The following is a 27,350-nucleotide window of genomic DNA, read 5'->3' on the forward strand; positions in this document are numbered from 1 at the left end:
TGTCTCTGCTTTTTAATATGCTGTCTAGGTTGGTCAGGGAACTCCACTCAACATTCTGTAATGACCTACGTGGGAAAATTAGCTTTAAAAGAATATATGTATAACTGATTCACTTTGCTGTATACCTGAAACTAACACAACATTGCAAATCAACTATACTCCAATAAAATTAAAAAAAAAAATACCAATTCATCATATGAAGTATTTGTGCATTCCCTCTTTTTCTTTTCCTTGACAAGTCATTACAGAGAATTACATGTTTAATTAGCGTTTTCATAAAATCAGGGTTTTTGCAGCTCATGATTTTTTATTGCTTATATGTTTTCTAATTCATTAAGTTTTACTTTTATTTTCCTCCTTCTTTCAGTTCATTCTTCTTTTCCTTGTAGCTTCTTTATATATTAGACTCTCTTTTTCTTGAGTTCAAGCATTAGAGTATATTAATTTTGACACAAATAGTGATTTAGCAGCGTGTTTAGATATATGCTCTTTTCATTATAATTTAGGGCTTTTTTTTCAAATTTCCAGTGTGATTTTTTTGTGTTTCATGAGATATTTTTAAAAAATATTTTAAATTTCTAAGTGTTTGGGGGAATTTTTAGCAGTCTCTTAGTGATTATTTTCAAACTTATTTGTACTGTGGTCTAATGTTACTAATTGAGTTTCTCAGTAATTTGTTTTCTGCTTGCTCTATCAATTACTAGAAAGAGTATTTAAAGTTTATTACCCCATTAGTTATCTATTTTTATATAGTAAAATTGGAGTGTATCTATCACTCCCTATCTCCCAATCTATCCCTCTCCCCCCACTTCAGTTCAGTTCAGTTCAGTTCAGTCACTCAGATATGCAGATGACACCACCCTTATGGCAGAAAGTGAAGAGGAACTAAAAAGCCTCTTGATGAAAGTGAAAGTGGAGAGTGAAAAAGTTGGCTTAAAGCTTAACATTCAGAAAACGAAAATCATGGCATCCGGTCCCATCACCTCATGGGAAAAGATGGGGAAACAGTGTCAGACTTTATTTTTTTGGGCTCCAAAATCACTGCAGATGGTGACTGCAGCCATGAAATTAAAAGACGCTTACTCCTTGGAAGGAAAGTTATGACCAACCTAGATAGCATATTCAAAAGCAGAGACATTACTTTGCCAACAAAGGTTCGTCTAGTCAAGGCTATGGTTTTTCCTGTGGTCATGTATGGATGTGAGAGCTGGACTGTGAAGAAGGCTGAGCGCCGAAGAACAGATGCTTTTAAACTGTGGTGTTGGAGAAGACCCTTGAGAGTCCCTTGGACTGCAAGGAGATCCAACCAGTCCACTGTGAAGGAGATCAGCCCTGGGATTTCTTTGGAAGGAATGATGCTGAAGCTGAAACTCCAGTACTTTGGCCACCTCATGTGAAGAATTGACTCATTGGAAAAGACTCTGATGCTGGGAGGGATTGGGGGCAGGAGGAGAAGGGGATGGCAGAGGATGAGATGGCTGGATGGCATCACTGACTTGATGGACGTGAGTCTGAGTGAACTCCGGGAGCTAGTCGATGGACAGGGAGGCCTGGCGTGCTGCGATTCATGGGGTCGCAAAGAGTCGGACACGACTGAGCGACTGAACTGAACTGAACTAGGTTGGTCATAGCTTTTCTTCCAAGGAGCAAGCATCTTTTAATTTCATGGCTGCAGTCACCAACTGCAGTGATTTTGGAGCCCCAAAAATAAAGTCTCTCACTGTTTCCATTGTTAAGAGTGCTGTATACTAACTAAACAGCATATTTTAAGTGTTGGCTGGCCTCTCCATGTGTGTTGACAATTTTGTGCTTTGGGTTTTCTCTCCTCAGACACCAGCACCCAGTGGACAATGCTGGGCTCTTCTCCTGTATGACTTTTTCTTGGCTTTCTCCTCTGGCTCGCAAAGCCCACAAGAAGGGGGAGCTCTTAATGGAAGATGTGTGGTCTTTGTCCAAGTATGAGTCTTCCGAGGTGAACTGCAGAAGGTAGGCGTCTCTGGTCCACCCTCGTTTCCCACAGACTGGATATGTAGGGCCTGAGCGAGGAGTGTGGGTCTGGCAGTGCCACGTTCAGAACTCTGAGTCCTTTTAGGATTTGAGCCGTGCTATAGAGGGAGGGTAGCTTGGGGGTGACTTTCTCTTTGCTCTTCTGCTTTATCTCCTATTTTACCTTGAATCCTGTTTTAACTACGGGCTTTCTCTCTCTCTCTCAGCCCCGCTTCTCTTCCTGAGTCTGCAGGGAGATTATGTTGCTGCCTTGTGACAGAGTACATTTTTGTGGTAGCCGATTGTCATGATTAAAATCTAGTTCACAACTTTACACTTTAGCAAAGGATCCTTCAGCAAGGGTTGGGGACCCTTGAGAAAGACAGATTCTATTCAGGGATAATTTTTGTGGGTAGAAGGAAAGACTTTGGTTCTCATCATTTTCTGAATCCTGAGAGGCTGCCTATACAGGGTAAATATGTGGTTACCAGGAAGGGTCTTTTTTCCCCAGAAGGTGAAAACTCTGTACATAACTTTAAAGGAGAGACTGGTGCGAGTGGTGGCAGCAGGGAGGCTGGGGTGTGCATATTCCCTGGAAAGATGTGTAACGGAGGATATGTGCCCTTGTTAAGACTAGAGAGACTGTGGCAAGAAGAGCTGAATGAAGTTGGGCCCGACGCTGCTTCCCTCCGGAGGGTTGTGTGGACCTTCTGCCGCACCAGGCTCATCCTCTCCATCGTGTGCCTGATGATCACGCAGCTGGCGGGCTTCAGTGGACCAGTAAGTCCTAACCATCCTTTCTGACAGTCTCCAGGGGCCCAGCCATGGCCAGCTCTAACATTCTTATTCTGTTTCAGGGGTTGTGCTCACCTTTGGGCTAGTTAGCAACCTTAGAGATGCCTCCAGGTCTGTTGCCAGGGAACAACTGATATTGGGTGAATAGTGGTTTGTGAAAACTGGAAGGATGAGGGGGCCGTGTTACCAGAGAAGAAGCGGAACTGGCTTGCTTCCCTGGGGTGGGGGTGAAGCTGAGTGATTCCGTTTCTGTACAGGACCATGCTGCTGTGGTGTGTGTTGACATGAAACAACAGTCCTGGCTCGGGAGGTGTGTCTTTCTGTGCTGTGAGTGGCGTTGTATGGCATAGGCTGTTGAGTTGGTGCTGGTGACACAGCGAAGGTCTGGAGGCAGAGTTGTCACGTGTTTGCCAGTTCTGTGGCAAAGGAGCCCTCAAGAAGCTGGAGGACTGTTGAGATTTTTAGAGTCTAACCTGAAGTCCATTTTCAGTTTTGGTTTATAGTGTAAGCTGTGTGGCAGGTGTCGGGGTGGCAGCCCTGGTTTTCCTAGTGTTGCTGAAGCAGAGTAGGGGAGAAGAGTGACCACCACACTGTTCTCTGGACACCTGTTGCTTACACCCACTGTGCTGCCCTTACACTTGAGACTTTGATTAAATCTATTTTCTACATATTTGCCTTGAGGCATCGGAGCAGTAGTACTCCTTATTCTGTGCATTTTCCATGTGTGGGTAAGCTGGAGGTTCATGGTTTTGGTAAGTATGGGCCTAAGATGCATGGTAATTAGGTAAAACTAATTTGCAGTTTTTCTGTTATGTTCTTTTTTTGTTGTTGTTTGTTCATTTGTTTTTTTGTTTTTAATGTTTGATGTCTTTAAAAGTTTTGATCTCTTTTCTGAAGCAGAGAACACTCCTTTTCTGGTATTGGGTTTCTTATTAATTGACTGACTAACACACTTTGGTATAAGTTTTTAAGTAAGAGGGACCATGTACCTGAATATTATGTCACTGACCAAAATGGCAAACGTTTTCATAGGACCAGCTTCCCCCAAGAAGAGCTTCTGTCATTGTTTCACTACAGGGCTGGTGGCTGCTCTGATCTTTCGAAGAATTCTTTCAGCTGGGTAGCACGGTATACAGGCTTCCTTGATTCTGTTTGGTCAATGCTAGAATTTCATTGGCTCTCCCACCTCCCCCCCAAAATTCCATATTGTTGGGATTTTAATTTTTCACTTGGGAAGAACAGTTACTTATGCTTGTTCAGCTTGGGGGCCTTACAGTCACTCCCTTGAGCACCTGCATATTCTTTCAGCTCTCTTTTAAGGCACCGTGCACTGGACTACTAATCTCTAGTAAAGTGTCCTCAACGCCAGGGAAAGCAGAGAGCCTTCCTTCAATAGGAAAACAGCAGCACACTTTTCGTTTTCTTCACTCTCTTTACGAAGAACACCTTAAGGCCTGTGTTATTTCAGGAGACTTTTTCCCTGGAACGATCAAGAAAGCAGTGGTTCCATCCAGTCTCTCATTGACAAAAAAAGATTTCAGATTGTAAGCAATGGAAATTTCTGTTTTTCAGAGCTCCGGTTCTAACAAATTTCTTTTTAATTGAAAACTGAAGAATTGGGTTTGAGATTACTATTAGCAGTGAGCATACCTTCCATCTGTGGATTTAAATCCTCTGGAAGAATATCCATTTTCGATTTTTGCACATTTTCTAATATGTCAGGGCTTTCAAACTGTCTTCATCTGTTCTTACAGAAATCTTCGTAAGAACTGAGTCCCCAGATACCATATATATATATATATATATTTTTTTTTTTTTTTTTTTTTAATCTCCCCTCCGGCCTCACTGAACCTTGGTAGCCATATGCAGAGCTAATGAAACACAATCAAGTGAATGTGTATTGTTTCATTTTTTTAACTGCCGGCTGGCCAGGGCTGGACATTAATGATCAAGTTGGGTTTCAGTCACACCAGTGGACCAGCACTCTGCACATGGTGTCTAAGGGTCACCATAGTGTTAATGGAGAACCAAAATCTATAAGGATATGATCCTGACCTCTGATGAGTGGCCAAATTGCTAAACTTGCAGAGATGATTTGTGGCCTTCTTGGATTAAAACAGTTTTAGAAGACCAGGCCTGACTTATGATTTGTGTGTAAAGAATTAGCATCCGCCCTGTAGATTTGCAAGAGACGGCTTCCTCCTGCAGTGCAATCTCTTGGTGAATGCTAACTCTGCTCACGGGCCTTTGCGGGAAAGGACAGTGAAAAGCCTCTAGAGAGGTAAGTTTCCCGCCCTTCCAACCTCTCTCCAGCTGCAGCTTGCTTGGTGCTGTCAGGATCTGGATTTGGGGGGAGTGTCTCTGTAGTGGAACCAGTGACAGAAGCTGTTCTTTAGAATTTTCAGGATGGCTGTATTCTGCGGTCAGAATGAGAGAGTCAAGCTGGGCAGAATCTCTCGCCAAGAGTTCAGGTAAGGTAATGTTTATTCACTGGGAATGGACAGCCAGACAGCTATGCTGACAATCTCGAGTTTTCTCCCAGTTTGTTTAAATTTAAATGATAAATCTGTAACCTTTTAAGATGAAATTTTGGTTGGTTTTTTCATGAGAACCTTTTTGTTTCCTTTGTTCCATACAAATGGTTTGAAATGTAATTGTTTTTTAAAAACGCTGTGTGTGTTGAAAAGTCTTTAATCTGCTGTTTCCTCTTTTCCCTCCCCTTTGAAAGTTTTATATAGTGTAAGCATTCATTTTGTCTTTTACCTTCCCCCTTCTCCTCCCCTCTGGGAGGTCCTAATGCTATTGCCTGGTGCTGAAAGTGGCACAATAAAGGTATGGGAAGGAAGGAACCCCAAACTACAACCTGCTGTCCTTTCACGCCTTCCTTTGGAGACGGCTCCGTCAGTGCCAAGGTGTGTGAGAAAATGCTTTACCGCACCGCCATCTTACTGAGTCGCTTCACGTGAGGAAAATGGGGTTCTGACCCTGCCACTCAGTGACTCAGTTCCACATTTCGGATTGCGTACTGGAAAAGAAGCCAACCTTCTTGCTAGTAATCCAGCAACCCAGCTGTGTGCAGTGGTGACCCAAGCAGTGGATATAAAACCTAAAAATCCAAGGGAGGGGAGCGATGGGATACACAGTTCTTGGCATCTGAAATCTCCTATTTACTTGATCAGGCTGTTTACTGAGACTTGACGGAAATCTGATTGGTGGGGATCTCTTAGGATCTAGTCAACATCTGGTATTAATTTCCTCTTAGAAAAAAAAAAACAAGAAATAACGACTCACCCAGAGAGAGTCTGGAATTCAGCATTAGCTGCTTCAGGACAATTGCCTCTGGCCTCCATTTTGGTCTGTCAGTCAAGCTGGTTTCCAGCTTCAGTACCCTTTGCTATAAAGATTGGGGTAGATGGTGGATGGGTTTCTCCTTAATTTTGTTTTCTCCCTTTAGGGAGGGGGATTGGTTTGGCTTTCTTTTTGATGTGGTTTGTTTTGTTTCATTTTTGGCAAGATCGACTTTAGCTGTAAGGACTCGAAAAGACTGAAGGATGCCACCCGTTTTTCCTTGAGGCCTAGATTTTTGTATTCCGTCCTGAGCAGAGGTCACTCCTCACGGCCTAGTGACCGAATAGCACCAGTGATTTTAAGCAAGAGTCACCCCTTTGGGGAGTTTTCAGTTTTGTTTTGTTTTTTAACTCTCTTTCCTTAGCAGCGAGGTCTTTATTCCTGGAGAATCTCCTCTATTGCAGACTCACTGCAACTTCAGGAGCCCTAACCGATTAAGTGCTGTCAGCTTGATGCGCTCCTCCGGACTTTGGAAACAGATCTCGGTTCAATGCTGTATTTCCACTGTGTGTAGTTAAAAAACAACAGTCGCGGCCAGCCGACCTGTTGGCTGGCTAGCCCTGTATAACTCAACTCTGTATGTTCCCATGTATGTTACCGCAATGCTCCTCCTGTTGTACAGTGTCTGTGAGATGCTCTTTGAAGATGGTACTTTTTTTTTCATTTTCAATAAAAGTACATGACCTCCCACTTCCTGGTATTTAATCCTGTTGCTGAATGTGCCTTGTGTGAGTGTGTGCTCCGGCGTTGCAGGACCTCAGAGCTGGAGGTGGCACTCGGTGGTTCTGGGGGCTGCTGCCTTCCCTCCCTGCAGGTGGTGTTAGACATGTGCTACCTGAGGTAACATGTTTTTGTTTTTGGGAGGGAGTGGGGCATGGGGGAGGGCCCGTGGGAGGGGCTCTGGATTGTGGATAGTCTGCTTTGTTTGCTCTCTTCTGTACTATTAAACTGCTGATGTTTATTTTCAGGAATGTTTTGCAAATGCACTTCTCACTCTTCCCCAGTCCAACTGTAGGTACACTGTTCCTTTTTATCAAATAAGCACGTTTGAAACGATCCAAAAAAGAGAAAGGTCTTAACTTCATGTAAAGAAATGTATCATTGTGTGGAGATACTGGAATAAGGTCAAATATATACTTTTTAATGATCAGTGTGTTGAGAATGAATTTCAGCTCATGGACAGGTTTATGTTACATTAGAAAGAGTATCAGTTTCAATGGTATCCAAAGGAAGAAAAGTTTCAAATTAGACCTGCCTCCTGCAAAATGCCCTGCATAAATTGCTGAGGGTGGGCCATCAGCAGTAATTGGTCCTCCAAGAAGGTCTTTCTCTGCTTAGGCACTTGTCACTGTACAGTGGAGATGCCTTCTCTTTCTAACTTAACATAAAACTGTGGTGTAGTGTGTGGGTGCGGTGGAGATGCTGACAGCGGTGTGTGTTTCTCCCTGTAGGCCTTCGTGGTGAAACACCTCCTGGAGTACACCCAGGACACAGAGTCTAACCTCCAGTACAGCTTGCTGCTAGTCCTGGGCCTCCTCCTGACAGAAATTGTGCGTTCTTGGTCACTCGCACTGACATGGGCGTTGAATTACCGAACTGGGGTACGCTTGCGGGGAGCCATCCTAACCATGGCGTTTAAGAAGATCCTTAAGCTGAAGAACATTAAGGAGAAGTCTGTGGGTGAGGTGAGTGAGGGGTGATGGCTTCAGAGCAGAGAGAGAGCTCCCAGCCTGGGCTTTTTCCTTCCCTTGAGTCCCTGCTCTGACCTTTACTTCCCTGCTGAGCCAGCATCTGTGTCCTTGCAGTGTCCACTCACCGCTGTTTGTGTCTCGTAGCTCATCAACCTGTGCTCAAACGACGGGCAGAGGATGTTTGAGGCAGCTGCTGTTGGCAGCTTGCTGGCTGGAGGACCTGTTATTGCCATATTGGGCATGGTTTATAATGTAATTATTCTGGGACCAACAGGCTTCCTGGGATCAGCTGTTTTTATCCTCTTTTATCCTGCAATGGTGAGTAAGCCTTTTTACTGTATTTTGGCAGCTTCTCCGCAGAAGAATTACTTCTGTTGGGCTTTATATAGTTGACACCACTGAGGTATCACATCTTTGATTGGAAAGTTCTTTAAGCAGGTACCTGGTTTGGAAATGTCTGGAAAGAGCTAAACAGTGTACAGTCCACACGGGCAAAATTTTGACTTCAGAGGAAGTCAGATGTCATTAGAATAAAGGCAGTAGCTCCTACGTGAGATTTAAAAAGAGAGTGTCAGTGAGGAGGTCACCAGGTGAACTCTGCCCCCAGGTAATACAGGAACGGTTGAGTCACTCCATTTCAAGCAGATGCTAACTGATATAGCTCTCCTGCTTCCCTTTGGTAGCCTCAATATCCGTGATTGCTCTGAGGGCAAATACTTGCCTTACTGCTACTGCTAAGTCACTTCAGTCGTGTCCGACTCTGTGCGACCCCATAGACGGCAGCCCACCAGGCTCCCCCGTCCCTGGGATTCTCCAGGCAAGAACACTGGAGTGGGTTGCCATTGCCTTCTCCAGTGCATGAAAGTGAAAAGTGAAAGTGAAGTCGCTCAGTTGTGTCCGACCCTCAGCGACCCCATGGACTGCGCAGCCTTCCAGGCTCCTCCGTCCATGGGATTTTCCAGGCAAGAGTATTGGAGTGGGGTGCCATTGCCTTCTCCGATACTTGCCTTAACTTTCTTCCAAAGGAATGAGTCAAGTACTATTATCATTTAAGAGACCACTTTTATTAAAACACAGTACAGGGGCTCCCCTGGTGATCCAGTGGCTAAGACTCTGTGCTCCCAGTGCTGGGGGCCCAGGTTTGATTCCTGGTTAGGGAACTTGATCCCATATGCCACAACTAAGGATTCCACATGCCACAGATAAGACTCAGTGCAGCCAAATAAGTAAATAAATAATTTTTTTTAAAAAAGGCAGTACAACTACAGGATGCTCACTTTTATAATAATCTTAAGTGGATTTACTTCCCAGAAAGAGTAGACAGTTCTTAATTCTGAATAAGCTCTGATTTGGCATGACACTGCTTTTCCTTTCAGATGTTTGTATCACGGATCACTGCATATTTCAGGAGAAAATGTGTGACTATCACAGATGACCGTGTCCAGAAGATGAATGAAGTCCTCACCTATATTAAATTTATTAAAATGTATGCCTGGGTCAAAGCATTCTCTCAGAGTGTACAAAGTGAGTTTAAAACCTTGGTATATGTATATTGGCTTCTTTGCTTTCTGAGCACATTAGCTACTGTGAATCCTAATGTCGTAGGATCAGAATATCATATGTTCTTGTAATATCCTATAGCATTATGTTGATAGGGATCTTAGAGACTGTCACTCATGACCTCACCTCGTAAATGAGGAAACTGAGACCTGACTTTTCCCAAGATAACTCAGCTGGTTATGAGTAATTGATTCAGTTTCAAAGCCCCCTATCTATACTGTCACCCTGCCTGTGATTTTCTGGTCTGGACATGAGGCCGTCACAGAAAACAATAACAAGTGGCTGCTGAGAGCTCCACTTCTACCCCCCACCCCCCATGCCATGGGTATGTGTGCAATACGAGTAGGCAGGTGTAAGAACCTGGGGGTGGTGCTGGGAGAGGAGCCGGGCCGGAGTTCAGGACAGCTGGACTCTGGGCCTCACTCTTCCGCTTACTCAGTAGTTACTAAGTTTGGTTTCTTTTCAAATAATTGATTTGTGTTGAGTCACAAGGTTTTCAGTGCCTGGCCCTACTCTGATCCATAAATTCAGTGCAGACATAAGCATGTTGTATGTAAATGCCACAAAGTTTGGAGGAATAATTAACACCTTAGCTGGGCATTCCTAAAGATCTTAACAAAAGTTGAAATCTTGGGCCTTAAAAAGTGACATTTAAGAAAAAATGTATTTAAAGGCACTTTAGAGTTCAAATGAGAAGACATACTTACAGTTAAACTTAATTTAAATATAATAGAAATGCCTGTTTATCAACCATAATCTCATAGTAAGCTAACCTGAATATGTTCCAGTTAAAAAGTTGGTGCAATTTTGAGTTGAACAGAAGAAATACAGTGTTCAGATTAAGGAAGCTGTTTTATTTTCACTGCTTGATTTGTTGAGTAAACCTTCAGGGACATTCCATTAACTTTAATTATGAGTGGTCATCAGAAGGAAGTGACCACTCAGAAGTTCCAGCAATGGATTGGGCCCCTTCTTTAACTAGTGAATTTGTTGCCAATAGAATGTAACAATTGGATGCTAACAGGATGTCTGCCAAGCCTGTTGTGGGCAGGGTCACCACTGATGGTCCCTTCTGGCTCTCAAATTCTGATTTTCTCAGTTTTCTAATCTTCTTTCTGAGATTCCACTCATCCTTCAGCTCCTGACTTTGGTATCTTTACCTGTGTGTATTAGCTTGAAAAGAGCATTCTTGCTCATTATAGACTTGGGTAAGTTATGTGATAAATGTTAAAGCAATGAAATGAAATTTTTAAAAGTATGGCTTGAGAGCTGGCTCTTAATATATTTCTCAGTGTTTGGGACAGTGGTAATGCCTTTAAGGTTAGTGTGTAGCCTCTCAAAAGAATTGCTTTGTGTTTGAAAATGTTTTGAAAATACTTCACTGATTTATTGTCATACTTCCTACTCTGTGGTCTTTTAAACTCCATGGTTACTCTGTTAATAAGGTTGTTAGTTTTGTAGATATTTAATAAAAGTCATTCTGCTTACAAAAATTGTATTTTATCTCATTCATCTTCTTTCAGTCATCCTTACTGCTTTTTTGTGTGAAAGCCTCTTTCCTAGCCCCAACATACAGTAGGCACCCTAGTAAATCTAGTTCCTTTTTAATTCTCCATTATTGTTGTATAGTCTTTCCTATAAGTACTTAAGCTAGAAATGAACAACAACCAGGTAAGCAAACGTAACTGCCAATAGCAGACATGATTAATGTATTCATTCCTTCTGAACATAAGAAATTTGCAAAAAGAATCAGGCAAGGCAGAAGGTGATTACTGTACTGAGAAGTAATGACTTTTCTTTTAGATTCATTCCTATGACTTGATCCATTTCAAACCTCAGGCTTGCATACCAGCTTTCATGATTAAATTATAATTGATGGTCATATTGACCTAGTTTTTGCATCATAGATGTTACAGGGTCGTTTTAAAACCCATGGTGGCCAAAGACCTACCAAATCGTGTTTGGTGACAGATAAGCAGTATCCTTGCCTGGAGAATCCCAGGGACGGGGGAGCCTGGTGGGCTGCCGTCTATGGGGTCGCACAGAGTCGGACATGACTGAAGTGACTTAGCAGCAGCAGCAAGCAGTATCCCATAGTTTCTTTCGACTTGCTTTTTAGAAACCGTCTTGCTTTTTTTCCTTAGAAATCCGAGAGGATGAACGTCGGATGTTGGAAAAAGCTGGGTACTTTCAGAGTATCACTGTCGGTGTGGCTCCTATTGTGATGGTGATCGCCAGCGTGGTGACCTTCTCTGTTCACATGACCCTTGGCTTTGATCTAACAGCAGCACAGGTCAGTGAGCTTGGAGACATTGTAGAAACACCACATGTAGAGATGCTCTGGTCCTCTTATTACAAGATTTGGATTTTTCACCCATGCAGTTAATCCAAGTGGAAGAATGGAGATTTAGCCCCAGTGCACAGATAATGTATGGCTTGTTTTTAGTCAACTCAGCTTTGGGTTTAATTCTGAAATACAGATCATCAATTGATTTAGATTCACTGAGAATTTTAATTGGAGGTCTCATAAAAATTCTATCTTTAAAAAAATATATTGGAAATACATCTGACTCATACCAACATTTGACAGTCAAGCTGTAGCCCTCCTTAAACCTGAGAGGAAATTGATGATGTTGTGTTACTTTAGTCACAGAGCCTCATTAGGCTCAATTTCTCCTCTTTTCCTATTTTCAGGCTTTCACAGTGGTAACTGTCTTCAATTCCATGACTTTTGCTTTGAAAGTTACACCATTTTCAGTAAAGTCCCTCTCAGAAGCATCTGTGGCTGTTGACAGATTTAAGGTAAGTGGCTCCCTTCACCCCTCCATGTCAGGAGCTATCCATGGCAAAACTAACTGCTGCCTTTATTCCAGTGGGCCACATGGGCTGGCTACACTTGACGTTTTTCACCTTTAGCCTTTGGCAAGTTGGTAAGAATGAAGTCAGTGAAAGACTCAGAGGGCCTTTCCATAGAAATATGACTTTTTACCTTTTATAGACAGCCTATGTAGTTCTCGGCTCCCAAAATTTCATTGTTCCCCTTCAGAGCTAGTCTCTTTTGTCTGGACTTAACATGGGTATTTGTTATAATTTACTGGGCCTTTAAGTGATTCAAACCTAGGCAATTAGAATTATCAGGAAACTGTCAGCTTTTTCTTACCTTAATCTACATCTACCTTTACCAAAATGCTGCTGGTCATAAACTCTTTTTGATTCTTTTTTCTGTCCTGTATGTTGGTCATTCATGGTACAGGAAATGCAGTGACATGAGAATAGTATAAACCTAGACCATACTGAGAAGTGAAATAAGGATTTTTTTTTTCGTTGCAAGGGATTAGTTGATCATGCTTTGACTATGTTCTTTGTGCTTTCAGAATAACACAAATACATGATACAAGAAGTAGATATATTTGGGAGGGTGGAGGGAGGTAGATATTTGGAAGTGGTTAATACTTAAAAAAACGAAAACAAAAAGAAACAGCACCTGTGTGGCTGGACTCCCAGCTGTTGGCAAAGTGGCTGTTGACAAAGCCACTGCTGAGAGTAGCTCCTGCTAATCCTTCTTGGCTGCTGAGAGCAATACAAAAGTAAGGTTCTCAGCCTTGTGTCAAGAAAGGTAGTCCTCAAGAATGTGCCCCCCAGGCCCAACCCTCCATCACCCCAACCTGGTTTCTAGAAGGCCAAATTCCAGAGCCGCATGAAAAGAAATGGTTTAATCATAATCAGAGCTTTATTTTGCAGAACCCACAATGTCTAGCTTTGACGAAGGCAGATTTTTTTTTTAATTGAAAAAATCTTAGTTGGATTTATTTAGTGATTCATGAATTGGGCAGCATGCAATCTAGTAAAGAGAAAGAGCTCTGAGGAGCTATACAGAATTAAAGGATTTACAGGCAGAAGGGACCGGGAACAAGGATGTTTTCCTAGGCAGAAAACTGCATTGGTTATTGCAAGGTTACTTTCCTCTAGGGGAAAATAGGGGTCTCTCTGGAGAAGGCAATGGCAACCCACTCCAGTACTCTTGCCTGGAAACTCCCATGGATGGAGGAACCTGGTAGGCTGCAGTCCATGGGGTCGCAAAGAGTCAGACACAACTGAGTGACTTCACTTTCACTTTTCACTTTCATGCATTGGAGAAGGAAATGGCAACCCACTCCAGCATTCTTGCCTGGAGAATCCCAAGGATGGAGAAGGCTACCGTCTACGAGGTCACACAGAGTCGGACACGACTGAAGCGACTTAGCAGCAGCAGCAGCAGGGGTCTCTCAGGCATGTTTCCTAGCTAGTGCTGATCAGGTGATTCCTGATTGACTGGTTTAATATTCCATTCCTGGGAGAGCTGAAACTGTAGTTAAGTCCTAGTTTGGGGCTTAACATCAGTGACTCTATTTGAGGCCTGTTGTTTTTAACAGCCCATAGGAAGCAGACCAGAATTGATCCTAAATGGATTAATTTCCTCCTAAAACAAAAACACAACATTTTTGATAGGATTCAAAACCAGGACCTAGAGTCTCATAGTGTAATATTCAAAATACCCAGGATACAATCCAAAATTTCTCCACATACAAAGAACCAAGAAAGTCGAAAACACTGAGATGATCCAAATGTTGGAATTATCAGAAAAAGACCTTAGAAATGAAAAGATAGTCTCAGCAGAGAAATAGAAGAGCTAGAAACTAACCAAATAAAAATTTTTACACTAAGAAAATATATTAATCAAGATTTGAAAATATATTGAATGGCCTTAACTTAAAAATAGATCAGTTGAAATGATCTGTAATAATCAGAGTGTTCACCTCTAAGGCAGATGTTTTGACCATTAATTAGTCCCATTAATTAGACCATTAATTGCTTCTCAGTCTTCTTTAGTGAATGGCTTTGGTGACATTTTGGATGAAGGGATAGGAATTTATAGTGTAGATTTGTTCATTCCTATTGTTTCTCGAGAGCTCTCTTTTCACTTACTAGTGCGAACTTATGTTAGCAGATGGCTTTTCACACTATAGATCCTTCCTCTACCCAGGAAGTTTCAGAGTTAATAATAGAAGCAAAACCACCCACAGCTCTGCTATATACCCCATGAGAATGAGTCGCATTCTGGCTAGTTCCTTTTGTCAGTCTTCTCCTCCTCCCCCACCTCTAATTCTAGGAGGATGATAATTTATAGAAAGGCAGTGAGAAGCCACCTTATAACTTTTCTGTTAAGACAGTCACCACTGTAGTGTTGCCAGGTTTAGCCAATAAAAACACAAGACACCCCGTTAATAACTGCATGAGATGTACTTAGACTAAAAGATTAGTCATTGTTTATCCTGAATCAGAATTTAGCTAGGTGTCCTGTATTTTATCTGGCAACTCTATGAGTGGTCCCCTCTTCTGCTCAACAGATACACTCCAATTTGATTGTTTCACTGATTGAGAGTAGCGTTTGGATGGTCATCGTCCTCTGGTGAAGCTGAGGTTTATGGTTTATGTACCTCTAAGATTCTTGCCTGGCAGGTGCAAATCCATGTAGATATGAATTCAGGTACATGGGGCCCTTGTATGCCTCAGAGTGTCCGGGCAGAGTGACTGAGGCTGAAATCCTCCTGGGAGGAGTATGGGGCTGTGGGGAGCCTGTGGGAGGGGAAAATGTGGACAAGCTGTGCAAGTCAGAGGCACTAACATAGTTTTTATAGTACATAAGCCCTAGGAGATCCTTTTAGTAACTCTTCAGGTGAGAGAATTGATGGGAATTCTGTCAGCGTGTGGTCCAGTCTGAAGGTGGGCAGAATATTTGGCATGTTATTCTCAGCCCAGTCTTCTCAGGAAGGCTCTGAACAAATGAAGCCAATGGCTCTTTTCAGAAAACTAAACTTTAAACTACTCTTTTTTTAAAGGATGACCAAGAGCAAAGATTATCCAGATTTAGAAACATGACACTTCTGGGAAGATGGAGGATTAGGAGCGGGTAGGAGATGTGGCAGTTTAGGAGTGGAAAGACCAAGTTTAGGATTTAGGAGAAGGGGCTTGCTCTCAGGCAACAGGATTATGTGGTACACTTAATAGCAGCTGCAAACTTGAAAGGGCTTTTAAAATAGTTAGGGGTTCTTGGTAACGAAGTAACTAGGGAAAGAGTCCTGCCACTAAAAGTTATCTTTTTTCTAAAGACTTTCTAATGTTTAAAAAAACATTGTTTAATCATATTTGGAATCCAACTGGTATAGCATCCTGTAGAAAAGATCACTTAGTTAAGGGACGTGTCAGAAGTGGGTTCAAAGTCATGGGCACATGTTGGTTCTGGGCAGAGGTTTATTATGGTCATTGTTTCCAGTGTAATTTCCAAGACATTTAGCTTTTCAAGCATTCCTCTTTTCTTCCCCTGACATGCCTCAGTGGGGCTGGGGAATGGGTGGGAGGGAAAAGTCCTGCTTTCTTCTCAGCTGGGTGTCTGAGGGAGATACCCTTCTCTTTCATGCAAGCCCTTTGTTTGAATTCTCACAAGTTCCAAGGTAGGACTTGGAAGACATGAGAACTTGTTGGTGAGAAGATGTACTCTGCCGTCGATCAAACCTTAGGTACTCCTTTCTAACTGGAGAGAGCTAGGCCTGGTCATCAGATCAGTTCAGCCTATCCCTGTGCCATGTGCCATGTGGTACATGAGGAAAGTGCCCAGGCTTGGGGGCCCTGCAGGAGTGATCTGGATGGCAGAGTGACGAGAGTCAGAGCAGGAGAGCAATGTGCCCTTTGGTTTTCCTGCTTACATTTTACTGCCTACCACGCAGCAGCTCCTGAATGAGAACAGAGAGCTGCAGACCAGTCAGTTAAATACCCCTGGTCCTCTTGAGAGTGGTGGAAAAGGAAAGAGGAGTTTAGCATTTAACTGGTAACATAGAGTGTGGGCCGATTGAGGAGGCCCCTGTCCCTCCCAAGGTGTCCCCACATTCCCGTGACCTCTCCATGGGCCTGAGGCTGGGCTACACTAATGAGCTACCTTTTGCCCTTCAGCTTCCTTCCACTGTATAGCCTGATGTGTTTTGCTACGTGAGTGTACGCCCTAGGCTTGTCTCCCTGGTCTTGATCCAGTGTCTCATCTTTGCACCTCTCTCACAACTCCTATCAGAGTTTGTTTCTAATGGAAGAGGTTCACATGATAAAGAAAAAACCAGCCAGCCCTCACCTCACGATAGAGATGAAAAATGCCACCTTGGCATGGGACTCCTCCCACTCCAGTATCCAGAACTCACCCAAGCTGACCCCCAAAACGAAAAAAGACAAGAGGGCTGCCAGGGGCAAGAAAGAGAAGGTGAGGCAGCTGCAGCGCACTGAGCATCAGGCGGTGCTGGCAGAGCAGAAGGGTCACCTCCTCCTGGACAGTGACGAGCGGCCCAGCCCTGAGGAGGAAGAGGGCAAGCACATCCACCTGGGGAGCCTCCGCCTGCAGAGGACACTCTACAACATCGACTTAGAGATCGAAGAGGTAACTGTCTCCCGGCTGTCCTCTGGGGAGAGGGGGCTGCTACCGTCGTTTTGGCAAAGTGCTTCATGGCTGGGAGTGATTTTGCATTAAAGAGCCAACCTGGCCAGGTCCACTCTAGAAGGGATTCTTAGGAATTTAACACTAGAAATGAATAACAATAGAAATAAATAATAGAAATGCTCTCATGAGATACACATTTTGTAAACAAGGAAATGAAGCATTCAAGCGGGTTTTCCACAATCTTGCCCTGAGTAGATTTGATTGTTATATTATGTGTGAGCTGTAATAATGATTTCTTATTATAACTCTGTGTGAGCTGCTCATTAGTGCTGGGCTATGAACCTGGCACAGACCCTGGCATCTAATAGGTACTCCCAGTGGTGCTGTCATCAGCAGTTCTATTGTAACTTTATTTTTTAATGAAAGTAAAGGCCATTATGGTATATGATGTTACAGCCCAGGACTAGAGTCTCTCAGAAGTCTCCCTATAGGGAGTGACTACCAGACACTCCAGCTTCAAGGCTTAACCTACCGAACATGACTGGGGCCCAGCAGCGTGCTGAGGGCTGCAGCATCCAGAAAATCCAAGGGGTATATGTATCTGCTCACTCCACAGCCATTTGTCTTTAAATTTTTTATTTTGTATTGGGGTACAGCCAATTAACAATGTTGTAAAGTTTCAGGTGAACAGCAAAGGGACTCAGCCATACATATACATATATCCATTCTCCCCCAAACTCCCCTCCTATCCAGGCTGCCATGTAACATTGAGCAGAGTTCCTTGTGCTATACAGTAGGTCCTTGTTGGTTATCCATTTTAAGTACAGCAGTGTGTACATGTCCATCCCAAACTCCCTAACTATCCTTTCCCCCCACCTTCCCCCGTGGTGATCATAAATTCGTTCTCTAAGTCTCCACAGCCATTTTGAGTGCCATCTGTCTGTCAGGCACTGTTATAGAGCAGCAGAAAACAAAATCCCTGCCCTCCTGGATTTTGCCTTCTGAGCAAAGGCAGATGGTAAACAGGTAAAGGGGCTACAAAGAAAAGGGGATGAAGGGCTTGATGGAAAGAGAGCAGGTGTCACTGCAGTTTAAATAGACTACTTTAGGGAAGGCCTCAAACTACGATTCTGCATTCCTCAGGGCACAGCCAAAAAAAAAAAAAAAGTAATAACAGACATGATGCTTTTTTTTCTTTTTTTTTTTTTTACAAATTGAAGGCTTCTGGCAACCCTGCATCAAGCAAGCCTGTAGACGTTTTTTCCCAACAGCATTTGCTTACTTCATATTTCTGTTATGTTTTGGTAATCCTAGAGATATTTCAAACCCTCCATCAGAGAAGATTACAATTCATTAAAGACTCAGCTGATGGTTAGCATTTTTTAGCAATATTTTTACATTAAAATAGATACAGTGTTTTTTCTTAGACACAATGTAATTGCACACTATATAGGCTAAAGTATAAAGTATTTACATTAAAATGGATACAGTGTTTTTTCTTAGACACAATGTAATTGCACACTATATAGGCTAAAGTATAAAGTAAACATAACTAATACAAACACTGGGAAACCAGAACGTTTGTGTGAATCACTTTATTGTGATATTTGCTTTACTGCAATAATCTGGAACCAGACCTGCAGTATGTGCAAGGTATGCCTGTATTTGAGCAAAGACTTGAAGGAATGAGCCATGAGAATACATGGGGAAGAAGAGCATTCAGGCAGAGGGAACAGAAGCACAAAAGCCCCAAGTATGTTAATTGTGCTTTTCACAGGAGCAGAGTGAGCATGAGAGAGAGGGGAGGGTGCTAAAAGCAGAGAGGATTGGAGTGCCAGAGCCTTCATAATGACTTCTCCTTTACTCTGAATGGATAGAAAAGCCACTAGAGGGATTGGAGGAGAAGAGTGATGTGATCTGACTTACAGATGCAGAGAATCATTCTAGCTTCTGGATTCAGAAGAGTGTAGGAAAACAAGGAGTGAAGCCAGGAGAACCAAGGAAAAGCATTAGTTTTCTGGACCAAGGTGGTGGTGACAGAGGTGGTAAGGAATGTCCATCTACCTCACTGGAAGTAGTCTTCAGGGGTTCTAATGTGGTGTGAGGCATGTTGTTGTTGTTGTTCAGTCACCCAGTCGTGTCTGACTCTTGTGACCCCATGGATTGGAGCACGCCAGGCCTTCCTGTCCCTCACCATCTCCTGGAGTTTGTTCAAGTTCATGTTCATTGCATTGGTGATGCCATCCAGCCATCTCATTCTCTGACACCCTCTTCTTCTGTCCACAATGTTTCCCAGCATCAGGGACTTTTCCAGTGAGTCATCTGTTTGCATCAGATGACCAAAATACTGGAGTTTCAGCTTCAGTCCTTCCAGTGAATATTCAGGTTTGATCTCCCTTAAGATTGATCTGGTTTGATCTCCTTGCTATCCAAGGGACTTTCAGGAGTCTTCTGCAGCACCACAGTTCGAAGGCATCAGTTCTTTGGCATTCTGCCTTCTTTAGAGTTACAAGCGGGAACCAAAACAGGCGGGAGAAACATCAACAACCTCAGATATGCAGATGATACCACTCTAATGGCAGAAAGCGAAGAGGAACTAAAGAACCTCTTGATAAGGGTGAAGGAGGAGAGCGAAAGAGCCTGCTTAAGACTAAATATTTTTAAAAAACTGAGATCATGGGATCCACCCCATTCAGTTCAGTTCAGTTGCTCAGTCGTGTCTGACTCTTTGTGACCCCATGAATCGCAGCACGCCAGGCCTCTCTGTCCATCACCAACTCCCGGAGTTCACTCAAACTCACGTCCATTGAGTCGGTGATGCCATCCAGCCATCTCATGCTCTGCCATCCCCTTCTCCTCCTGCCCCCAATCCCTCCCAGCATCAGAGTCTTTTCCAATGAGTCAACTCTTCACATAAGGTGGCCATAGTACTGGAGTTTCAGCTTCAGCATCATTCCTTCCAAAGAAATCCCAGGGCTGATCTCCTTCACAGTGGACTGGTTGGATCTCCTTGCAGTCCAAGGGACTCTCAAGAGTCTTCTCCAGCACCACAGTTCAAAGGCATCAATTCTTCGGCACTCAGCTTTCTTCACAGTCCAACTCTCACATCCATACATGACCACTGGAAAAACCATAGCCTTGAGTAGATGGACCTTTGTTGGCAAAGTAATGTCTCTGCTTTTGAATATGCTATCTAGGTTGGTCATAACTTTCCTTCCAAGGAGTCAGCATCTTTTAATTTCATGGCTGCAGTCACCATCTGCAGTGATTTTGGAGTCCAAAAAAATGAACTCTCTGACACTGTTTCCACTGTTTCCCCATCTATTTCCCATGAAGTGATGGGACCAGATGCCATGATCTTCGTTTTCTGAATGTTGAGCTTTAAGCCAACTTTTTCATTCTCCTCTTTCACTTTCATCAAGAGGCTTTTTAGTTCCTCTTCACTTTCTGCCATAAGGGTAGTGTCATCTGCATATCTGAGGTTATTGATATTTCTCCCAGCAATCTTGATTCCAGCTTGTGCTTCTTCCAGCCCAGCGTTTCTCATTATGTACTCTGCATATAAGTTAAATAAGCAGGGTGACACTATACAGCCTTGACGTACTCCTTTTCCTATTTGGAACCAGTCTGTTGTTCCATGTCCAGTTCTAACTGTTGCTTCCTGACCTGCTTGTGGCAAATAGAAGCGGAAAAGGTGGAAGTAGTGACCAATTTCCTCTTCTTGGGCTCCAAAATCATTGTGGAAGGTGACTGCAGCCATCAAATCAGAAGACAGTTGCTTCTTGGCAGGAAAGCAATGACAAACCTAGACAGTGTGTTGAAAAGCTGAGACATCACTCTGTCAATAAAGGTATAGTCAAGGCCATAGTGGTCCCAGTGGTCACATACGGTTGTGAGAGCTGGACTGTACAGAGAGGCATGTTACACAGATCCAGAGCTGTACTAAAGGGAAACAAAAAGCTCCTAGCTGTTGGAAGTTACAGACAAGAGGGAGATGGATGAGAGACCACATGAAACAACTAGCATGGCTCATCATTGGAGGGCATGCGAGTCAGTTTTTTGACTTCAGTTACCTTTTAACAGCAGGCTTCTTATTTAATAACAGTTATCTTGAGGCAACTCTATTACATTGCTAGTCAACTCTATTAGAGGATTATTTCTTATAATCAGGTAAAGTTTACTCTTTTCCTTTCTATCTGTTGACCCTCCTTCTGCCCTTTACAGTCCATGTTCACGTGACAAACCTTTAGCTATTCTCCCCAGCCCCTCTCTTTAGGGAAGAGGAGGGAGGTTAACATTTGCCTGATGTCTTCTGTGTCCCAGGCACATGCTTCACTGCTGACATCTTTAGCCACCATGTAGTCGTCAGAACAGAGTTTTCTTTGTGTTAACCTGACTGACCAGAGCAGAGTCTAAGCCTGTGGCTTGGTTTCTTTGTAACCACTGGTTTGTAATCTCTCAGCCCCCTGGACCATGTCAAAAACTTTGTCAAGAATACTTTTATAAGACCTGTCTGCCTCCAGAATCCATGTTCTTTCCACACCACCACTCTCCATCCCCTTCCTGCATGCCAGGCTTGAGGTGATAGAGTGTTGCTGAACAAGTGTCCCTGTTAAAATCATCTGTCTGTTCTTGAAAACTTAATACTGCCCATGGAGAACTCATCATTTTGCCTGGGGATATTCAGTTAATCACAGGCTTGGTTTTCTACTTTCATGTCCGATTGATGGTAAAAATATGCCCTCAGATTCTTGGGAATGTTTTGTAGAAAAATGGAAACAACAGTGCACATTGTGCGTAGTTTTTATTGAAAATGATTTATAGACCCTGAGGAAAAAATCATATAAAATGAAAATAAAATGATTTTCAAGAGTCCTGTCCTTTCTTTCAAAACCATCAATAAAAACAAACAAGTTATCAAAAAGCATGGGTTGCCAACGAAGTAGGGAAAGGTTTGGGCCTTTCTAAAAGTGATGTGGGACACCTTAATGCCTGTGGCATATTTAAATTTTCTAAAAGGCTTACACATCTATTACCTCAGTGCATCCCCACAGAAACCCTATGACGTGGGTGCCTGATGAGGGAGAACAGAGGTAAGTGACTTGCTGGGTCCTCAGGATGAGTTCCCATAGTGATAGACTGTCATTAATGTTTTTTTCCTCAAAGAAATCTAAAGTCCTTGACATGAATGGTCAGTATCCTTTAATGACCTTCCTCTCGCATGTGCTTTGTCCAGGGTAAACTGGTTGGAATCTGTGGCAGTGTGGGAAGTGGAAAAACTTCTCTCATTTCGTCCATTTTAGGCCAGGTAAGATTTTGTTATTGTCCTGGGCATTTTCTGCTTCTTTCTCTGGATTCTGCTTAATAAAAGTCTCAGGAAAAATAAGGTTATTTCCTGAAGAGAGTCAGGAAAGGTGGAAACAAAAGGACCCTTGGTCTGTATCATGCTCCTGCCACTCCCCGCCCCACCCCCCCCCTACTCCTACCCCTTAACAACAGCATTGTATCTGGGATGGGATTCAGTGGGCGCCTGGTGAATAACCCACTGATACCCAGCTGGAGTCACTTGTTCCTCATGCCTTCTTTTATTCAGCACGTGTTTATTGAGTGCCACAGGTGTGCCAGACAGTGTGCTGGGGAATGTCAGAGGTCAGAAACTGACAAACTGCAGACTGCCAGCAAATGGACCAGCCTCACCAACCTCCCTGTCAGGGAAAGGGCCTTCAGGATTTGATCTAGAAACAAAGACCTACTCCATTTTCAAGCTAACCATTGAAAGAATTATGCCCTCGAGGAGTTCATGGTTTGGTTGGGGTGCTAGGCCTTCTAGACACACTAGCACAGCCCAAGGCAATGAGGGAATAGTGTTCAGAGGGCCCAGAAGTCAGCATTTCAAGTGGGGATCATCCAACTAAGACAGATTATCTTCTACTATGTTTTAGAACCAAATAATCAGGAGAATAAAGCAAAACCCCATGTGCTTCTAAATTTGGATTAAACGAGCTTGGCTTAGATGATTGAGATGAGGATAAGTGTAAGATTATTCCTGCTGATGGATAAGGTCCTCTGAGTCATTTATCCATGTTGAGGAAATTAAACAAATGGGAGAAGGGATTGGGGACGATTTTCATGTAGCATCCAGTCTATGGGTTATTTTGTCTTGTTCGGCGTCATTGTCACAGTTGGTGGAGCAAAGATGTTCAGGGTGGTCTGAGGAAAGCTGCATCCAAATCGTCGGGAGGGGCAGCTCCCCACCCCTACCCCTTCTGGCTTATGAGACTGTGCAGAGGTTGGGCTCAGCCACTGGTGTTTGCTAAGAGCCAAAAACCTCCTACGTAATTTCTGATCAGCCAAATTTCAGGGCCAGTGATGAGAGACACAGGTGGACTGAAAGGGAGGGTTGGTGGGCAGCAGTTAAATTGAAAACTGAACGGGTCTTTGCTTCTGGATCAGATCCTGACAGAGAGGCAGGGGCTACTTGTCAGCCCTGCTTCTTTCGAGTTTAACTCCTTATTGGTGGTCTGCAGTGTGGGGTGTTTGTACTGTAGCAGCTGGAAGAGCTGGATTTCTACAGTAGACCCTCCAGGTTTCTGAACAATGCATTATCTGTGAGAGTGCTTACCTGTTTGTGGGCAGTTGGCAGTATGTTACAGTCTTGTGTGTGTCTGCTGTGCGTTACTGTGTTTGAGAGGACAAGCTTGTATGTGCAGATTGGTTAATGAAACCGTTTCAAGCTATAGCATTCATAACCCAAGACAAGCATCTACTGTTAGTCCCTTTGAAAGGAACCCTGAAAGAGAGTAAAGTGATAACTTGATTCGTGTCAATCCCTGCAACTGAAAACATAATTCAAAGCACAGGGCTTATCGTGTAATCTCTTCACATTGGAGTGGAGGGTCTGTTACCATTATGTAAATACTCTATAATGCTGCTGCTCCTAAGTAAGGTCAGTCGTGTCCAACTCTGTGTGACCCCATAGATGGCAGCCCAGCAGGCTGCCGTCCCTGGGATTCTCCAGGCAAGAATACTGGAGTGGGTTACCATTTCCTTCTCCAGTGCATGAAAGTGAAAAATGCTAGTTGATGTCTAACTTGAATTTCCCACCCCACCCTGGTCCTCATTTTACAAAAGCAGCTGACCTAGCCAACAGCCTGGATTAATTCTGTAGATGAGTTGGCCTGCCCTCATCTTGAGGCAGGGACTAGCTCTAAATCCTTGCAGCATCCTCCCCAGGGGAATTCTGCAAAAGGGCCTTCTGCTTGGGTTCCTTTAATTAGAACAGTTTGCAGTTAGGAAGAAAGGATGATAAAGTAGCTTATGAGTTGCTGAATGAAATATTCGTTCATTCAAGTCATGGGTTATGCTGGGCTCCCATCACACATAAGCAAGGACAACTTTGCTTTTCTTGACTGCTGTGGAACAAATGTGAGAGCTGGATTTGGATTCCAAAAGCATCCAAGGAAACCAACTAGACTGTCAACTCCCTGTGGAACGTGGGGGGTTCTGTTGACTCAGGGTGATGGCTTTGCATTGTGATGCCATTGGATGGTGTCTGTTTCCCTAGATGACACTTCTAGAGGGCAGCATTGCAGTCAATGGAACCTTCGCTTATGTGGCCCAGCAGGCCTGGATCCTCAATGCCACTCTGAGAGACAACATCCTCTTTGGGAAGGAATTTGATGAAGAAAGGCAAGGAATGTTTGGTTTCTGTCATGCTTTCCTCTTGGCCGTGGGAGACGCAAGGCATCCCAAGTCACCAGACTCTACCCCAACCATGCCCCTGACTCTGGGTCTTTTTGTGTCCCTCAGATACAACTCTGTGCTGAACTGCTGCTGCCTGAGGCCTGACCTGGCCATCCTTCCCCACAGTGATCTGACAGAGGTACCAGCCTTCTGCCCCTCCTGGGCCAGGCTATTTAGCAGAGAGGATTATGGCAGTTGGGGGGCAGAGCTGTACCGGAACTGCCTCCTAGGCATGCACCTTAAATTGTGGGAGAAGAACTTTCACGGGACTTTTGCTTTCATTGGGACTTTATGTTAGGGACACGTTTGTTCCTAAGGTCAGGGATAGCAACATTGCCTATTTTAAGCACATAAATTTCATGTGTTGTGGATTTTAAACAAAATCCCATTGTTGGTGAACAGTTCATATTTTCTGCACTATTCATATTTAAAACCATTATTCAATCATATGCCTGTTGAGATTCCTTAAACTTTATTCTTCCAACCTCTTTTTACTCATATAACTCTCTAGAGAGCCAACACCCTCTAGAAAGAAAGAGGCCTTAACATAAAGCTGTCTTTCATTGCTTCTCTGCCCTTGAGTAGTTCCCCGAGGCTTGTCTTTGGAACTGGCCCTCAGTGTTAATGCTCATCTTCCATGACCTGCCCTTGAGGTCTCTGAGGCTGACTTTTATTCAGCTGACTCCATTTAAGCCATCAAACCAGATTGGAATGGTTTGATTAATTTACTGGTTCTCAGATTCCGGTCCCCTGATTAGCAGCACATCAGCAACATCACTGCAGACTCAGCCCCACCAGAGACCTACTGAATCATGACTCGAGAGGTGGGGCCCCTCGGTCCATTTTAACAAGCCCTGCAGGTAATTCTTACACATGCTCTTATTTGAAAACCTTTGAAATAATTGAAGTTTTTTTTTTAAGGGCAAGATTTTTTTAAAAAAATACAGAGCCAGTTACTGTTTGACAATCGATTGTTTTTTTCACTTAGTAACATTTATTAAGTGCTTGTTATATGTCAGCTGCCTGTGCAAAAGCTTCTGGGGGCACTGGGAATATAAACGAAAAGGACAGTAATCTGTATCCTCAACAAGCTTACACTTGGGAAAGACATACTGACAAATAGGCACAAAATAAGGTGATGAAAGAGTCCCCTTTCTTTTGGGTGTTAGTGGAGAAGGGGAGGGTAGGCTTTACAGAGGAGAAGATGCCAGAACTGAGCAGACAAGTACAGGAGAAGGCATGACAGTAGTCATGCGTGTTCATAATGGACACCAATGTAACTGAGCAGACACACCTGCTCAGATCCCAGGGTATAGAAGGGGCATTGACAGTGGAGGCTAAGAGTTGCTAGAAAGCCAGTTGGTAAAGGGCCTGCTTTGTCAGCCATATCTGGGGGCTTAGATTCTGTCCTTTAGGACTAAGCAAGATGGTCAGCTTTGTAATTTGAAAAAGTCATTCTGCCCATGGAGAATGGATTGTAGTGGGGCATCCAGAGGATGTGGTAAGGCTCAGACACAGGATTGGTTAGTAACCAGATGGTTGTGGCAGAGGACGAGGCATTGGGCTGATACCCCCAGTTCTGGTGTGGGCCCTACAGGATACATTGGCATTCCATCCAGGTGGGGAAATGAAGAGAAGGAGCTGGTTTGGGTGGAAGAGAGGAGAGGTGACTGAGGCAACCACTGAGTGTTGTTCTGGACTTGAACTGGAGACTTCCTTGTGCTTTCTGGGCTCCTGTAGATTGGTGAGCGAGGAGCCAACCTGAGTGGCGGGCAACGCCAGAGGATCAGCCTCGCCCGGGCCTTGTATAGTGACCGAGACATCTACATCCTGGACGACCCCCTCAGTGCCTTAGACGCCCACGTGGGCAACCACATCTTCAACAGTGCTATCCAGAAGCATCTCAAGTCCAAGACGGTTCTGTTCATTACCCACCAATTACAGGTATGTGCTTCCTTCCCCAGGCTACCCACCTTGACTTGAGTAGGGAGAAACAGGGAGGTGGGCTTGGTCCAGGTACCTTCATGGGGCTCCTTGAAGTCCCTGGAATCATGGTGTTCCCTTCCTCAGCAAATAGCCTCCTGGCTCATTGTACCAATAAAGCTTGTTGTACCAGATGGCCATCTGAATCAGAGATCCTTGGAGCATGTTAGCTTCTGCATATAAATCAGTAAGTAAAAGGGCTAAGAGGAATAGGCTGAAAATGGAGTCTGGGTAAGAGATAGTTTGGAAAGCATTCTGTTAACATCTATATGTGAGTGGGTACTGTTTAGGAGAAACAAGCTCTTCTCACTCTGTCATTCCATAACAAGCAGCCACTTCAGAGAGCAGCTCAAGGAGGTTGCCATCTGCTTTGCTTATGTTGTCAAGTTTAGGGGACTAACCCCCTGTTCTGCCACAGAAAGTATAATTATGTGTACTTCTGCATCTAGTAAAGGGATGTAAAGTTTAATATAAGACTGTGTGGCTTCATCAGCAGATTTATATCAAAAACTGGAGAACCTGCTTTTTGAACTATATCACAAGACAGGAGAAATTAAAGCAGGAGTTCTCAGTCTTAGCTCTCTATTGTGGGGGCCTGTCCTGTGCATCCCTGGCATCTATCTACCAGATGGCAGTAGTACCCACCCCCCCCCCATTGTAACAATCAAAAATGTCTCCAGATATTGCCAAATGTCCCCTGGGGGGGCTTGGTCACCTCCAGGTGAGACCTGCTGAAGTAAGGTGTAGGGGTTTGGATGTATTTGCACAAATAATCAACCACACTA

At 43.7% G+C, this 27,350-nt stretch overlaps 1 protein-coding gene across 7 annotated transcripts in view; it reads left to right on the forward strand.

Annotated features, from left to right (window-relative positions):
- The window catches only part of ABCC5 (ATP binding cassette subfamily C member 5), an 81,939-nt gene that overhangs the window by 20,541 nt on the left and 34,048 nt on the right, over positions 1 to 27,350 (forward strand). For 5 of the 7 annotated variants that reach the window (XM_006056681.4, XM_025287487.3, XM_044944141.2 and 2 more), the window contains exons 4-15: positions 1,831 to 1,986; positions 2,619 to 2,766; positions 7,581 to 7,814; positions 7,965 to 8,138; positions 9,197 to 9,344; positions 11,525 to 11,673; positions 12,075 to 12,182; positions 16,483 to 16,839; positions 22,076 to 22,147; positions 24,404 to 24,528; positions 24,649 to 24,721; positions 26,323 to 26,526. In XM_006056681.4, coding sequence (XP_006056743.3) covers positions 1,831 to 1,986; positions 2,619 to 2,766; positions 7,581 to 7,814; positions 7,965 to 8,138; positions 9,197 to 9,344; positions 11,525 to 11,673; positions 12,075 to 12,182; positions 16,483 to 16,839; positions 22,076 to 22,147; positions 24,404 to 24,528; positions 24,649 to 24,721; positions 26,323 to 26,526 — 1,948 coding nt within the window. Of the gene's footprint in view, positions 1 to 1,830; positions 1,987 to 2,618; positions 2,767 to 2,800; positions 7,145 to 7,580; positions 7,815 to 7,964; positions 8,139 to 9,196; positions 9,345 to 11,524; positions 11,674 to 12,074; positions 12,183 to 16,482; positions 16,840 to 22,075; positions 22,148 to 24,403; positions 24,529 to 24,648; positions 24,722 to 26,322; positions 26,527 to 27,350 lie in introns of those variants that run through there. The other 2 variants (XM_044944142.2, XM_006056684.4) reach the window with 2 other exon arrangements.

The sequence above is a fragment of the Bubalus bubalis genome, chromosome 1 (genome assembly GCF_019923935.1).
Source record: "Bubalus bubalis isolate 160015118507 breed Murrah chromosome 1, NDDB_SH_1, whole genome shotgun sequence".
In the NCBI taxonomy this organism is placed as follows: Eukaryota; Metazoa; Chordata; class Mammalia; order Artiodactyla; family Bovidae; genus Bubalus; species Bubalus bubalis.